Here is a 16,214-nt window from a genome sequence, read left to right on the forward strand (position 1 = left end):
TAGCCCTCCATTAATGAAGGGCAAGCGGCGCGTGGAGAATTGGAAAAAGTTGCCAGATCGGATCTTTTGTTGCCTTTTTCCAGAGTGGCCTACGCGGTCATGCGAGATTTACCTTTTTCTCCTGCCTTGTTCTCACCAGGCGTACCAAAGGGAATGCTTTTATTGGCCTTGTTTTCAATCAATTTGCTTAAGCTAGAAAAGCAAGGATGCAAGTCAACAATTGCGGCTGCCTTGCTTTCTTCCTTTTGTGTTTTGTGCTAGGCAAGCATACGAGAAAACAATTTCAATTGCTTGATTTCTTGGTCAAAGATAGTTAAAAACTCCAGGAGCTCCACATTCAACGAAAGATGGAAAAAATGATACAAAGTGCAGAATGCGGCTCTCAATCCTTTTCCCTCTACCAAACTGCGGCCGTCTCTCCCCTTTTCCGGAGCCAGAGAAGAAAAACTAAAACAAAGGAAAAACAACCACCCCCTCAACCTAAGCCGCACCAGAGATAAATTACAAATTGTTACTTCTTAAAATTGCAGCCAGACTCTCTAGAAATATATTAAAATAAAATCTATTACAATTAGGTTTCTTCAGCTTCTCAAACGGGCCCCACGTCCGATGAATCTTCTAAAAGTTAAATTTAAGCGCTTTTCAGCAACCATTCCTGCAATTAGCACCAAAACAAAATATCAGTAGAATCCATCCAATTAACGAAAATATTTAGTCAATTAATTGTGCAATAATGCCCAAAATACCCACTAAAATGCAACCTATCAGAGGCAGCCCGCGGCGGCGCGCAATGGGTGGAGGAGCAGAGCTGGGCAGCCGCGAGAGAGCGGCGGTGGCTCGCAGTGTGGCCGCGGCTGGAGCGTGAGGGAAGTGGCGGCTGCGCCGGCCACTGGAGTCGCGGGCCTTGTCGAGAAGTTGCGGGCAGGAGTGGAAGGCAGCTGACGGGCTGGAAGTAGATGGCGGTGTCCGTGTGCGGAGCACGGCTGCTGGATAGAGGCTGCTGCGCGTACCCGTGGGCTCGTGGCCACGTGCGGAGGAAGTCGCGTGGGCGACGGTGGAGATGTAGCAGCGGCGGCGTCGATGGAGCTTCAGCAGCGAAGCAGATCTGGCGGAGGGTTGACGTCCGTGGGTGGCGAACGGATGTGGGGGGGCAGCGGGGCCGTGGGTGTGTGGCAGCGTGCGTGAGTTCGGCGGCGGGCAAAGGGAATCGGACAACAGAGAAGAAGAGGAAACAGGGGAGAAGAAAGAAAGAAAAGAGAAAGAAAGAAGAAGAAAGAAAGAAAGAAAAGAAGAAAAAGAAAAAGAGAGAAATTGCTGTTTGTTTTGTTTTTCCCCAAAAATGTTTCTTTTCTTTTTTTTCTTCCAATTATGAGGCTCTTTGAGCCACGGAAATAATTTTCCTTTCTCTTTTTTTTTCTTTTCTTGAAATTGATTTCGACTTTTTTTTTAAATAAAATTTTTTTTTTTTTTGAATCCTTACCTTTCCCTCGAACGTGACGCGGGCAAGTCAAGAGAGCAAGAGAGCTCCCAGAAGTTTCAGAAGTTTCTGTTCGTGAGCCTCCTGCACATCACCACGCGGGCGCGTCATGACTAAAGGGCACCTATAAATCAGCAAAAACGAAAACTGAAACCCAAAATCAGTCGAATTCAAGGAGAACACCTCTAAACTACCACACGAAATTGAACAAACAATTAAAAGGAACAGTTGGGTTGCCTCCCAATGAGCGCCTTTCTTTAATGTCTTTGGCTAGACATGGTAAAGTGTCACTAATTAGGACACGGTGGTGCGTCAGCCTTATTGTCTCCACCTCCCTACCTGAAAATCCTTCGTAATAATATTTGAAACGGTGTCCATTCACCACAAATTTGTTGTCTGTCTTAGCACTCTGGATTTCAACTGCACCATAGGGAAAAACATGAGTTACAATAAAAGGTCCAATCCAACGGGAACGTAGCTTACCTGGGAATAGCTTGAGCCTTGATTGGTATAGGAGGACCTTCTGACCAACTTCAAATGTTCTTCTTGAAATTTGTTGGTCATGAAATGCCCGGCTTTTCTCCTTATAAATCAAGGCGTTTTCGTATGCTTCGTTCCGGATCTCCTCCAATTCTTGCAAATCCAGCTTCCGTTGAACACCGGCCTCTTCTAGATTCATATTACATTGCTTTATCGCCCAAAAAGGCTTGTGCTCGAACTCCACTGGAAGGTGACACGGCTTCCCAAATACCAACCTGTACGGTGACATCCCTATAGGAGTCTTGTACGCCGTCCGATAGGCCCAGAGTGCGTCCTCCAACCTTTGGCTCCAATCTTTCCTATCAGGGCGCACCATTTTCTCTAAAATGGACTTAATCTCCCGATTCGACACCTCCGCTTGACCGTTGGTCTGAGGGTGGTATGACGTTGAGACCCTGTGGAGTACACCATACTTGCGAAACAACGCAGCTATGGTTTTGTTGCAAAAGTGCGTTCCCCTATCACTGACAATAGCTTTAGGCATTCCAAATCGCACAAAAATATTAGACCTGATAAAATCTGCAACTACTTTCGAGTCATTAGTTCGAGTGGCCTTAGCCTTCACCCATTTAGACACATAATCAACTGCCAGCAAAATATATAAAAAACCAAATGAAGTAGGAAAAGGCCCCATGAAATCTATACCCCAGACATCAAAAATTTCAACAAAAATCAACGGAACCTGGGGCATTTGATCCCTACGGGCTATATTACCTACCCTTTGACAGCGATCACAGGACTTACAAAACACATAGGCATCTTTAAACAATGAAGGCCAATAAAATCCACTTTCTAAAACTTTATGAGCAGTTCTCTTAGGTTCAAAATGACCTCCACAGGCAAAAGTATGACAAAAAGCTAAAATTGATTGAAACTCCACTTCACTTACACATCTCCTCATTATTTGGTCGGCACATCTCTTCCACAGGTACGGGTCGTCCCAGATGAAATACTTGGCGTCACTCTTCAATTTATCCTTTTTCGATTTTGGCCAACCTGCAGGAAAATCACCCGTTACTAGATAATTGACCAAATCAGCATACCAAGGCAATTGAGAATTTAAGGAAAATAAATGCTCTTCAGGGAATGCATCCCTCAACGGCTCATTATCCTCTCCAATTGGTATGCGACTTAAATGGTCTGCTACTAGATTTTCTGAGCCTTTTTTGTCTCTTATCTCCAGGTCAAATTCCTGTAGTAGCAATATCCACCTGATGAGTCTCGGCTTTGCATCTTTCTTGGTCATTAGGTACCTTAATGCTGCATGGTCAGAAAATACAATTACTTTAGCACCTAGCAAATATGACCTGAATTTTTCTAAAGCAAAAATAACTGCAAGAAGTTCCTTCTCAGTGGTGGAGTAATTCAACTGGGCTCCATTCAATGCTCGGGATGCATAATAGATGACGTGAGCTGCCTTCCCTACTCTTTGCCCCAATACAGCCCCTACGGCATGATCACTGGCATCGCACATAATCTCAAATGGTATACTCCAGTCAGGGGGTTGGATGATTGGGGGTGAAGTCAACAATTCTTTCAACTTGTCGAAGGCCTTCTCACATTTGTCATTGAATTCGAAGGTCACATCCTTTTGTAGGAGTTGGAACAACGGGGCTCCAATTTTTGAAAAGTCCCTGATGAACCTTCGATAAAAACCTGCATGTCCAAGAAAAGAACGCACCTCCCGCACACTCGCGGGATAAGGTAATGCAGAAATAATGTTTATTTTAGCCTTGTCAACTTCTATGCCCTTAGACGATACAATATGACCCAGGACTATCCCGTGCTCAACCATAAAATGACATTTTTCCCAATTAAGCACAAGATTAGTCTCTATACACCTTATCAGGATCAATTTCAGGTTATCTAAACACGTATCAAAACTATCACCATATACACTGAAATCGTCCATGAAAACTTCAATAATTTTCTTCACATATTCAGAAAAAATACTTACCATACACCTCTGAAATGTTGCAGGTGCATTGCATAACCCGAATGGCATTCGTCTGTAGGCAAAGGTCCCGAACGGGCACGTGAAAGTTGTCTTCTCTTGATCCTCTGGGACAATTGCTATCTGAAAGTATCCTGAAAATCCATCCAAAAAGCAATAATAAGCTCTACCAGCTAAATGTTCAACCATTTGGTCAATGAAAGGGAGAGAGAAATGGTTCTTTTTGGTGACGGTGTTTAGCCTACGGTAGTCTATACATTGCCTCCATCCAGTGGGTTTGCGCACTGGCACGAGCTCACCCGTTTGGTTGGCCTCTACCGTCACTCCTGCCTTCTTTGGGACTACCTGGACCGGGCTCACCCAAGGGCTATCTGATATTGCAAAAATAATCCCCACATCTAACAATTTTAAAATCTCTTTCTTTACAACTTCCATCATGAGGGGATTGAGCCTTCTTTGAGCCTGCCTAACAGGTTTGGCATCCTCTTTTAGCCTAATCCGGTGCATACAGATGGCCGGACTGATCCCCTTAATGTCTGCGATCGTCCAGCCTATCGCCTCTTTATGCTCCCGAAGGACCCGGATCAATTTTTCCTCCTGAATTTTTGACAGTGCTGATGAGATAATCACTGGAAGTGTCTCATTATCACCCAGATATGCATATTTCAGGTGCTCTGGTAGAGGTTTCAACTCCAGTACAGGTGCCTGCACCACAGATGGCAATACCCTCTGGTGAGGCTCGGGAGTAAAAATAGGTAAGACTTCATACCTTTTCGTGGTGGTCTGCAATGAGTGTAATGCACCTATTGTGCATTTTAAATCCTCACTCCACTCCACCTGAGGAGTTGTCTCCAACTCGAGGTGCTTGGTTAAAACCACCTCCAGCTCATCCCTGCCATCAGTTTCAAACACTTCCTGCACTACAGGGTCAATAGTACTCACAGAGAAAATTGAGCAAAAGTTGGAGTTCGAGGGGTACTTCATAGTATCAAAAATATTAAAATGCACAATTTCCCCATCAAATTCCATGGACAAGGTACCCTTATTAACATCAATTTTCGTCTGTGCTGTGCTCATAAAAGGTCTACCCAATAACAAAGGTGAGGGATCAGGGGAGTGATCATCATCCATATCAAGTACATAAAAATCAGCTGGAAACACCAAATCATTAACCTTTACCAACACATCTTCAATCAACCCATCAAGATATGCATTAGTTCGGTCAGCTAATTGAATAATTATTCCAATTTCTTTTAATGGACCTAGTTTCAAAGAAGCATAGATAGATTTAGGCATGACATTAATTGATGCTCCCAGATCCAACATGGCCCTTCTGATCACAGTATTACCTATCCTACAGGGAATAGTAAACATACCTGGGTCCCCGCACTTTGGTGGGAGCTTTCTCTGTAGGACCGCAGACACGTTTTCCCCAACAATAATCCTTTCATCCCCCCTCAATCGCCTTCGGTTGACACACAAGTCCCTTAGGAACTTGGCATATTTTGGTATTTGTTTGATGGCGTCTAAGAGGGGGATATTTATCTCAACCTTGCGAAAAACCTCCAAGATCTCCTTCTCCTTATCCTGTTTCTTCGATTTTTCCAACCTGCTAGGAAAAGGAGGCGGGTTAGTTTTAACTGTATTTATTGGGTCAGGAAGTACCTTTGGATCTGCACCATTGCTGTCCTCCCTTTCAAACTCATTTTCGATCTTCTCTTCATCCTTGTCCTTATGAATCACAGGTTCAGGCCTCTGAATTTCTTTCCCACTCCTTAGGGTCATTGCGCTCACGTTCTTCGGATTCAACTCCGGTTGAGATGGCAGCTTCCCTTGGTTCTGGGACTCCAAACGGTTAGTTTTGGTGGCCATTTGACTTATCTGATTCCTTATGTCCTGCATTTCGGAGTCCGTCCTTTGCTGATTTTGCATAATAGCTGCCTCCGTCCTTTGCTGATTTTGCGCCATGGTTGTCATCATTTATTTCAGCATCTCCTCCATAGATGAACCAGATTGAGGGGGCGGAGGTGGTCGGGGTTGGTATTGCTGCTGGTACCCTAGTGACTTATTTGGCACAAAGTTAGACTGCCTGTTCGGCGTGAAGTTGGGTTGCCTATTCCCTCCATAACTGAGGTTGGGATGATCTCTCCACCCGGGGTTGTAGGTGCTTGAGTAAGGGTCGTACTGCTTCCTTGGCGCGGGCGCGTGGTCAGCCATGTTCACCTGTTCTGCAGTTTCTTCCTGAATCATTGGGCACATGTCTGCAGAGTGACCTATACCAGTGCAAATCCCGCATACCCTGGCTTGTGATGCATTTCTCACAGCCTGTTGCCTAACAAACGCAGTCAACTCATTTAGCTGCTGCTGCATAGATGGTGTCTCTATCTCATTCACCCTACGTATTGGAACATCCTCTCTTGTACTGAATTGCTGTGAATTCTCTGCCATCCCCTCTATTAACTCCCGTGGTTCCTGAGGGGTTTTGTTCACCAGTGTCCCTCCACTTGCAGCATCAATGATGCTCCTGTCTCTAAAAAGGAGCCCCTCATAAAAATATTGTATGATCAACTGCTCACTTATTTGGTGTTGGGGGCACCTGCGCAACAAGTTCTTATACCGTTCCCAATATTCGTAAAGTGACTCCCCTGGATGCTGCTTGATCCCACAAATTTCTTTCCTTAGACTTGCAGCCCTGGACGCAGGAAAATATTTATCCAAAAATTTTTTCTTCAATTGGCCCCACGTGGTGATGCTATCTGGTGACAGGTAGTACAGCCAGTCCTTCGCAGAATCTTTCAAGGAGAAGGGGAATGCCCTCATTTTTATCTGCTCTTCTGTGATTCCCGGGGGTTTCATACTATTGCACACGACATCAAACTCCTGCAGATGCTTATACGGCTCTTCACCTGGTAAACCATGAAAAGAGGGTAAAAGCTGAATCAGACCAGATTTTAGTTCAAATGGAATGTTGTCATTTAAAGCGGGGAAAGTAATGCATAAAGGCTGCTGAGTTAAATCAGGAGCAGCCAACTCCCTTAATGTTTGTGCATTAGCCATGGTGCCCTCCTCCTGGTCAGAGTCACTCGAAGTGTTACCAAACGAATCTGTTGGTTCAACTTCTGACTCGGGTCTTTGAGATGTAGCACTGGAGTGCTCTTCTCGGAGCTGTCTGGTTTCCTTTCTCGTTCTACGCGCGATCTTCTCTACCTCAGGGTCAAAAATCAAATCACCTGTGCGAGAAGATCGAGGCATACACTAGAAGAAAACCAGAAAATTAGGACAAAAATTGAATTTAAAAAAAGAAACAAATAATAACGCCAGTCCCCGGCAGCGGCGCCAAAAATTGACAGGTTGTCGAAGCCTGTGCAATAATAAAATAAAACCTATTTGCCAGTTAAAATGACCAAACCCGATTCCAAGTACTGGAGCAGGGACTCTAGGTGTGCAATGGGTTACTTGATTCACCCTGTTCCCGAAGAGTTTGCTTGATCCGATATACCCGAATGGAATGGTTATTTATTTTCACAAATAATTATGAATTTGAAGACAGGGCAAGTAGGGTCGTATCCACAGGGATTGGGTATATTTGTTTCTTAAGAAATTCAAAATAACACAGGGGGTGATTTTGTAGGAACAACGACAACCAAATGAATTCAAATAAGAAAATAAAAATAAATGACTAATTATAAATTAAATCACGATTCACTGAACTTAGAATGACAATAATTAAAGTCCTAAATCTATTAAAACAAGGGAACAATTAAAAATGCAATAAAGTAGACAACCAAAAACCAAATGGCACTTCACTAAAATCAAGATAATATTAATTAAAGATCTAGCCAAGAAGTAACTTCAGCAATGGTTCATCTAATTGATCATTGATGCAAGACAATCCCAATTATTTACCAATAAATAGGTTATAACTACCAAACAAGCGATGGCAGTCAACCCCTCCTTACTGTGTCGGTGATCAAGGTACGCCCGTTAATCACTGCTCTAATTGAGAAATAATCCTAGGTACGCCCGTAGCATTTAATTCCCCAATTGCCTTACGTATTAGAGGAGCCCTATTCTAACCAAACAACACACTACCAGGGTTATTTTAGATTAGCCCGCGTATCCCCCTGACACGAATCTAATCGTGCCAGTTGTCATTGTTTCAGGACAATTAAACAATTACGGATTTAATGCCCCAATTGACTATAGGTTACCAAATCAATTAATTATCCGAATCCAAGACAATCAATTAATTAAATAACCATAAGCGTAGCAATCACGAAATATGCGGATATCCATAAATAAAAGGAAAAGTTTAGATTAAAACAATCTCACAATTTTTAGGCGAACCAGAGCCTTCGTTGCTCCTTGACTAGAATTGGAAAATTAGTTCATAATTGATGAACTAAACCCACCAGAAATTGAAGATAAAGCTGCGGCCATTGTCATTGATTTTTGAGAACTCAATCCGCTCCAACCAGGGGGAAATAGCAAAGTTACATGAAATGATCCTCTGCCTCACTACGGATGGCTTACGAGGAAAGGTAGAAAAACTCTAAACATTTAACATGAAGAAAAGTCAAAAGCTACCAATTTCTAATGCCTGCCATGCGTATGACAAGCAAAAAGCATTTCTAGGGGAAAAGTCAACAATCTCAAGCTAAGCAATGCTTTTTCCTATCATCCGTGAGTATCTGAAGCTAAAAATAGAAAACAAGGGAAAAAGTCAAGCTATCATTTCTGCTAAGCTGCAGCCGAGGAAGCTCCGAATCAGAAAAAAGCTCCCCCCTCTGATCCTCTTTTTTTCCTTTTTTATCTGATGGATCCCTCTCGCTCCACTGTGCGGCGCTCCCAGGTAGGTAAAACAAGACGTTGGTCAAATGACCGAAAAGGACTTGTGTCCCTTTTCCCAAAAATGCCCTTGCAAGCCTCCTCTTTTACTTCCTGCCTGATGACTGTCAAAATAGCAGTGGTTGTGGTAATTTTTGATCTACTCCCTGAGGTAAGTGTAAATTAAGAAAAATGAGTAGAATCCAGTAATTAATCCACATCAAATCAGGTAATAGGGGAAATTAGTAATAAAATAAAAAGAAAAATTGCACCCTATCACTTTCCAAATGGTCCCCCAGATGTGGAAGGAAGACTAATGAGTAATGAGAAGACTAGAATTAATTTCCCATGGCCCAAGTAACACTGAAATGGGCATATAACTTGTGTTTGAATATGAGATTATTTGGAATAATTTTTTTAAAAAGTATTATATTATTTTTTTGATGTGATATATATGAAATAAAAAAGTGATTGAAAAATATGTTTATGAAATACGTAGATAATTTTGTACAAATAATGAGTGTGCATTTAAGTCCTGACCTCTTGAAAAGAAGTACTACTATGAATTAGTAGCAATTTTCACTTCTTTAATCCAATCATTTTCTTTGATCATTGTATATTGGTAACATTAATTTTGCAAGTTATCGTATTACTGTTTATATTTATTATCTTAGAGTTTACATTTATTATTGTAATGCATATATTTTATGATATAATTGACACTATTCATTGCAGAAATCCCAAATTCTCTGCTTCCACAATTTCAAGGGTTGAAGAAGCCCTCAATTATTTTTTCTCATACTTTTTACTTTGTTGGTCATGGTTATTAATCTCCAAGATCAATGGTCATGATTATTAATAATTAGAAGCGAAAGTGATCAAATCTAGTGGTTTGCTCAAGAAAGAAAACAATAATGGAAGAAAATTAGAGAGCTAGTAGCTTGAAGGTTCATTATATTTTGATCATTTATATTGTGACGTCTCTTGGATCATTTATATTTTGATGTTTCTTTGTTTTCTGTTCTTCCTAATTATAAAGTTTAACGTATTAAACTGTGGAGCAAGAAAAAAAAATATATATATATATATTAAACTGATTGCCTCGTGATAAGAAGGTGGAATTAAACATATTAAAACCGGACCCCATTGTGTGGGAATGGAATACAATCTAGGGCAAATTTCACTTTACCCCCCTGTGGTTTAGCATTTTTTCACATAACCCCCATATGGTTTCAAAAGCTATACATAACCCCCTTATGGTTTGGATTAAAGTGTCAAAGTAACGGAAATAGTCACTCTTAACGGCATCACCTAAAATGTCAAAAATACCCTTATGTAAGGTTGAAATTTATGTATTAACCAAGGGGGGTTATGTGTATATTTTAAAAATCATAAGGGGGTTATATGGTAAAGTATTAAACCATAAGGGGGTTATATGGTAAAATATAAAAATCATAGGGGGTTAATGTGTCATGTATTTATAAGGGTAATTTCGACATTTTTAGAAGTTCCGTTACGAGTGACTATTTCCGTTACTTTGACACTTTAATCCAAACCATGAGGGGGTTATGTATAGCTTTTGAAACCATAGAAGGGTTATGTAAAAAAAGAGTAAACCACAGGGGGGTAAAATGTAATTTACCCTACAATCTATGAAATCGGACCCACTACTTGAATGTGTCTGCAAGTGGTTTTTTCTTTTTTGCTTTATTGAGGCAATAATATAAATGTATAATAGAGAAGGGGCTGTTCCTCTGGACAACTCTTGCTTTGGACAATAAAATCATCAAAAATCACCCTAGCCACTGCTGTTATTGTCTTAAAACATAGGCTTTTATGTGATCCCTAATATCAAATTTCCCTAATAAAATGTTGATGACAGAGTCAACTAATTTTTATCAATTTTCATTTATAATTAGTTTAAGATAAATTTGGATTTTGGGTGCCTGGCTCCAATTCCACCTAGTTGAATAATTGATTATCATTGCCTGGGGGCCACCTTGATGCCAATTCCACCTAGTTGAACGGTTGATTGTCTCAATACTTTTCTTCACCTTCTCACCAGAAACAAATAAGCAATTTTCAGGAAAGAAATACTTGCTAGCTCTGCAGTTAGTGAGATTTGTTTCTCTCTTAAAATATGGGAATGAAACTGACGAAAATCCCTCCAAAAGAGATGGAGATGGCCTCCACTTGCAGCATCGATCGTGTCTTACCTGGTCTAGAGTTAATTCTGAAAACCTCCCGAGACAGTTATGTTCTTTGCGATGTTCGTGATGCAATCAAAGACATGAAATTTCTCAAAACATTTCTTATGTGTGCTAGAAAGTGGAGCCAAAGCAATGATTTTTACTTGGAATCTGACAATGTTGTGAAGAAGGCGAGTCTTCCATCTTTCTTATCTTGCATCGAAGATACCTTTCACAAATATGAGGAGGATATTCACTCTCTTTCCCTTAGATCAGAAATTGAGAACTATACTATTGGTAGTTATGATAGCATGTTCAGGGAACTTGAGAAACAGATCAAATCACTGAAGCAAGAAATCATCCAAATTTACTTTGCTTTGGCAAGCAGCAGGTCATTTCAATCAAATTCTTGTATGACAGATGATGAACTGTTGGAATTCATAGACCTCATCCTCCAAAATCTAGCAGATTTGACAAATGACGATATGGATTGGCATATTAGTGATTATGGTCCTTTGAGTGCTCAAGTCCAAGATCTTGAAGCAAAGCTGACATTCTTGAAAAGCTTCATTCCCTTTGCCAAAATGCGAGGAACCGCAGATATTCCTGCCTTACTATTGGCTCAGTTTGAAGTGGTGGCTTTGACCGCAGCACGCCTCTCTTACATGTGGTCCTTTTGGGATGATTTTGAGGCAATTCACAATCCTGGGTTATACTACAGAAGTACTTGCAGCTTCGAACTCCTCAGCATCAGAGCGGTTGATTTTCATGTCTACGAGATTTATAATGAAGTACTCCTCAGCATCATTACATACAGCAGTGATGGATGAGCAGATATTGAACAACTTCAATGATTCTCTGATAAGTCGTCTCTGGGAGTTGTTATGCTGCAGCTCTAGCTTTGTGGATTCTATGAAAGATGAAATGCGAATACTCTATGCAGGACTGAGGTTTTTGAGAAGCATTTTAAGGGAGCATCATGAGATGATGGATGAACAAAATGAAAAAATTGGAGCTCTCCTTGGTGAGGCAGGCATTTTAATATTCTCGCCCACTCTGAGCAGAGTGATAGAAGGAGAAGTTAGCTTCTCAGGATCCACCCAGGTTCTTGATTTTTGTGATATGCTGGCCAATACCAACATCCATATCAAGCATTTTAAGGATCAGATCAGTGTCTCAAGTACTATAGAGAGTCTTCCTAATTCCTCTCATAGCTTAAGGGCACCAGAAGTTAGCCAGACTTCCAGCCGCATGCTATCAAAAGGTAAAATGCCAATAGACCATGAAGTCATGGTTGGTCCCGATGATGAGAATGAAAAAGTAATTGAAACACTTATCAAGGATTTTGAGGATCGGCTCAGTGTCTCAAGTACCATACAGCTCTCCTTGGTGAGGCAGGCATTTTAATATTCTCGCCCACTCTGAGCAGAGTGATAGAAGGAGAAGTTAGCTTCTCAGGATCCACCCAGGTTCTTGATTTTTGTGATATGCTGGCCAATACCAACATCCATATCAAGCATTTTAAGGATCAGATCAGTGTCTCAAGTACTATAGAGAGTTCCTAATTCCTCTCATAGCTTAAGAGCACCAGAAATTAGCCAGACTTCCAGCCGCATGCTATCAAAAGGTAAAATGCCAATAGACCATGAAGTCATGGTTGGTCCCGATGATGAGAATGAAAAAGTAATTGAAACACTTATCAAGGATTTTGAGGATCGGCTCAGTGTCTCAAGTACCATACAGAGTCTTCCTAATTCCTCTCATAGCTTAAGAGCACCAGAAGTTAGCCAGACTTCTAGCCGCATGCTATCACAAGGTAAAATGCCAATAGCTCGTGAAATCATGGTTGGTCTTGATGATGAGGCAGCAAAAGTAATTGAACGACTTGTAAGGGGATCAAAACAGGTGGAAATTGTTCCCATTGTGGGAATGGCTGGGCTTGGTAAGTCGACTTTAGCCAAAAAAGTTTACAATAATAGTTCAGTAACCTGTCACTTCCCCATTCGTCTTTGGTGCACTGTTTCTCAAGAATTTAACAAGAAAAGCTTGTTAATACAAATTTTGTGCTCCGATGAAGAGCAGTCTGGGATGGATGAAGAGCTTAAAAACTTGGATGAACATGAATTACTTGACAAGCTCTACAAAAGCTGAAGCGGAAGAGGTATCTTGTTGTTTTTGATGATGTCTGGGACATTAAGGTATGGAATGAGCTGAGAATTTCATTCCCAGATGGCAAAAACCAAAGTAGAATCATCTTCACTAGTCGATCTTCTAATGTAGCTTCACAGGTTCAATATGGTGGAGAACCTCACAAGATTCGCCGCCTTACTGTCGAAGAGAGTTTCGAATTGCTGCAGAAGAAGGTGTTTGGAGAAGAAGAAGAATGTTCTCAAGCATTGCATGGATGGGGCATGGAGATTGTCAAAAAGTGCTGGGGATTGCCACTTGCACTTGTTGTTGTAGCTGGAGTCCAAGCAACTATAGAGCATGATATTTGTGTTTGGGAAGAATTTGCTGAAAGTTTAACTTCAACCACCGTGTCTGATGCAGAACAATGCAAAAGGTCGATGGAGCTTAGTTATGAGCATCTCCCATATCACTTGAAGGCATGCTTGCTGTATTTTGCTGCATTTCGAGAAGATGAAAAAATTGGTGCCAAGAAGTTGATGTGTCTCTGGATTGCAGAAGGGTTTGTGGAAATAATTGAAGGAAAGAGATTAGAGGATATTGCAGAAGAATATCTGATGGACCTAATTGGCCGAAACCTAGTTATGGTAGGTAAGAACAGATCCATTGGTGGAGTCAAAACTTGTTACATTCACGATTTGATAATTGAGTTCTGTAAGGGCGAGGCGAAAGAAAAGAATTTCCTTCAGGTCCTGCGAGGATATGAATATATGATGAGCTTTCTACCTTTAATGAGCCTCCCAACCTACCTCGGTTGTCCATTTGCTCCAGTGGAGAAGATTTTATAAAGTCAAAGCTATTTTGTCCATATTTAGGTACTCTGCTATTCTTTGGTGCTACTCCAGGATGTGAGTTTGACTTGCTTAATATCTCCTTCCTTTTTTGCATCTACAAACATCTTAACGTTTTGAATTTAGAGGGCATTAACCTAAGGCTGAAGGAGCTTCCAACTGAAGTCGAATCACTTCTTGGTTTGAGGTACGTAGCCCTTACAGCTCGGCACATGAAATTCATTCCACCATCTGTAGCCAAGCTCTCACATTTGGAAACCTTTTGTCTATATTCCACCTCGGTTGTTTCATTGCCAGATAGCATCTGGAACATGAAGAAGTTGAGGCATGTCTGTTTGAGGGGTGGCGTTGTTATTGGTCTTTCTTCCAACGACAACGGTGTTGAAAACCTCTCCACTTTACCCAATTTAGACACGCTCCTTGTTTGTATCTTTATGAAGAGGGAGAGAACTTATTGAGAAGGATTCCCAACGTTCGCAGACTTAAAATTTCCGATCGTCAGACTGGAAATGGAGTGTTGAACATGAGGCAACTAGAATGCCTAGAATCACTCACCTGGCGGGGCAATTACTCCTCAGATTCACGGGAACATGTTGAGCTTTCCTTTCCCAAGAATTTGAAGAAGTTGAGTCTTGAAGCTCTGGGTCTTCCCTGTGGTAAAATGTCATTGATTGAACAACTACCCAACCTTGAAGTCCTCAAGTTAAGATGGCTGTCAACAACTACCCAACCTTGAAGTCCTCAAGTTAAGATGGCTGTCAATGGACGGCCAAAGATGGGAGCTGATGGAAGGAGGATTCCCTAAACTCAGGGTCTTGACTTTGGAATATGTAAAAGTTGCGGAGTGGATAGAGGCAGACCCTAACAGTGATGGTTATTACTTCCCGTGTCTTCAGCAATTAAAACTGGACGGAATTTCTAAATTGAAAATGATGCTTGCTTGTTTAGGGTTTATTCCAACTCTTGAAACAATTCAGTTGAAGGTTTGTGGAGATGGTGTCAAATCTTTAGTACGGGAAATTGAAGAAGCACAGAAAGATTTTGGAAATGAGAATCTGAAGATCATTATGTAAAATATTGAAGGGCATCAGCTGGTGCAATATCTGGTAATTTTTTTTGTCATTACCATTAATTGCTTGTAGAAATAATCATGCTTTTTTCAGTTAATTTATATTTACCTTTTGGTAGCTTATTTGGACTTCAATTGCCTGTAATGCATGCACGAGCACATTGAAATTGATGACAAACAACTAATTATTGCTCTGTTTTTTTCTTGATGATATCATCAGGGAGTGCTGCGGCGGTTTTCCTCTTCAAATTGTAATTGATCATCTGCGTGGTCTGACTTTCTTTGGTGCTTTTGTGGAAGATTAAGGTAAAAATTGGAAAGGATCGATGGCTCTTTTCTTGTCAAGATATGGTGGAAACAATCAACGAGATTATTCAGATATTTTGCCGTTGGCCTATTTTGTGTAATTTCGTTTTGCTGAATTTAATGATGGTTTTGTGCTCTTTGTTTTCAAACATGTGTCAATTTGCCATCAAGGAACTTTGTTATCTTTTTTTTTTTTTTTTTTTTTTTTTTTTTTTTTCTATTTGAGGTTCAAACTCCATCATTTTGATAGAATTGATTGACAATTTATGTTTGAGCTCATGATTCTTGGAAGAATATGATAGCCCAATTTGGAAACCTCTATGATCATCTCTTTTTTACTCACAACAGGTTTACGGTAAAAATTGCAATGGGGATTGCAAAAGGCATTACGTGGCTTGCTCCATATTCTTGGGTTTGGATTTAGGATATCCAACTTCGAGATTTGCTAAATTTTCAGAATCATATTTTACTTCTTCAAGCTGGAGAATTTTTGCAAAGAATGAAGTATGGGACTTTAAGTTCCTTTAAGAAGGATGTCTGCAACTTCAAAATGTTCTGATTATAATTTCATATTCCTCTTTGTTTAGTAAGACCCTTCGCCAGTCACTTCCTTTGAAATTGTAACTTTTCTGTTAATGTTGCCATCATATACCAATTGTTTTTGCAGTGGAGATTCTTTAGCAGATTAGGTCCCATGGTTATGGCAGTGCATCAAAGAGCCAGTACCTGCTTCAAAAGATGCTCATTTTCTGGTAAACGTCTCTTTGACGAAAACATATAATGATTCACTCATTGTTGTTGAGCCAAGTGACAATGAAGTCGATACCTGTTAAGGTCTTGTTTTTTCGATTGCTTTAGATTTTATAAAATTTGA

General features: G+C 40.7%; 1 protein-coding gene and 1 pseudogene across 1 annotated transcript; one reads left to right on the forward strand and one right to left on the reverse strand.

Annotated features, from left to right (window-relative positions):
• Positions 1–1,590: 1,590 nt before the first annotated feature.
• LOC140037814 (uncharacterized) lies at positions 1,591–5,939 on the reverse strand. Its single transcript, XM_072082952.1, has 6 exons — positions 5,012–5,939; positions 4,271–4,891; positions 2,762–3,673; positions 1,961–2,602; positions 1,817–1,897; positions 1,591–1,601 (listed from the first exon to the last, which is right to left on the reverse strand). Exons 1-6 carry the CDS (start codon positions 5,937–5,939, stop codon positions 1,591–1,593), a joined length of 3,195 nt encoding a protein of 1,064 aa, XP_071939053.1.
• A 6,662-nt stretch (positions 5,940–12,601) lies between these two features.
• On the forward strand, positions 12,602–15,560 carry LOC140037637 (putative late blight resistance protein homolog R1B-14; annotated as a pseudogene).
• Positions 15,561–16,214: the final 654 nt, after the last annotated feature.

The sequence above is a fragment of the Coffea arabica genome, chromosome 3c (genome assembly GCF_036785885.1).
Source record: "Coffea arabica cultivar ET-39 chromosome 3c, Coffea Arabica ET-39 HiFi, whole genome shotgun sequence".
Lineage (NCBI taxonomy): Eukaryota > Viridiplantae > Streptophyta > Magnoliopsida > Gentianales > Rubiaceae > Coffea > Coffea arabica.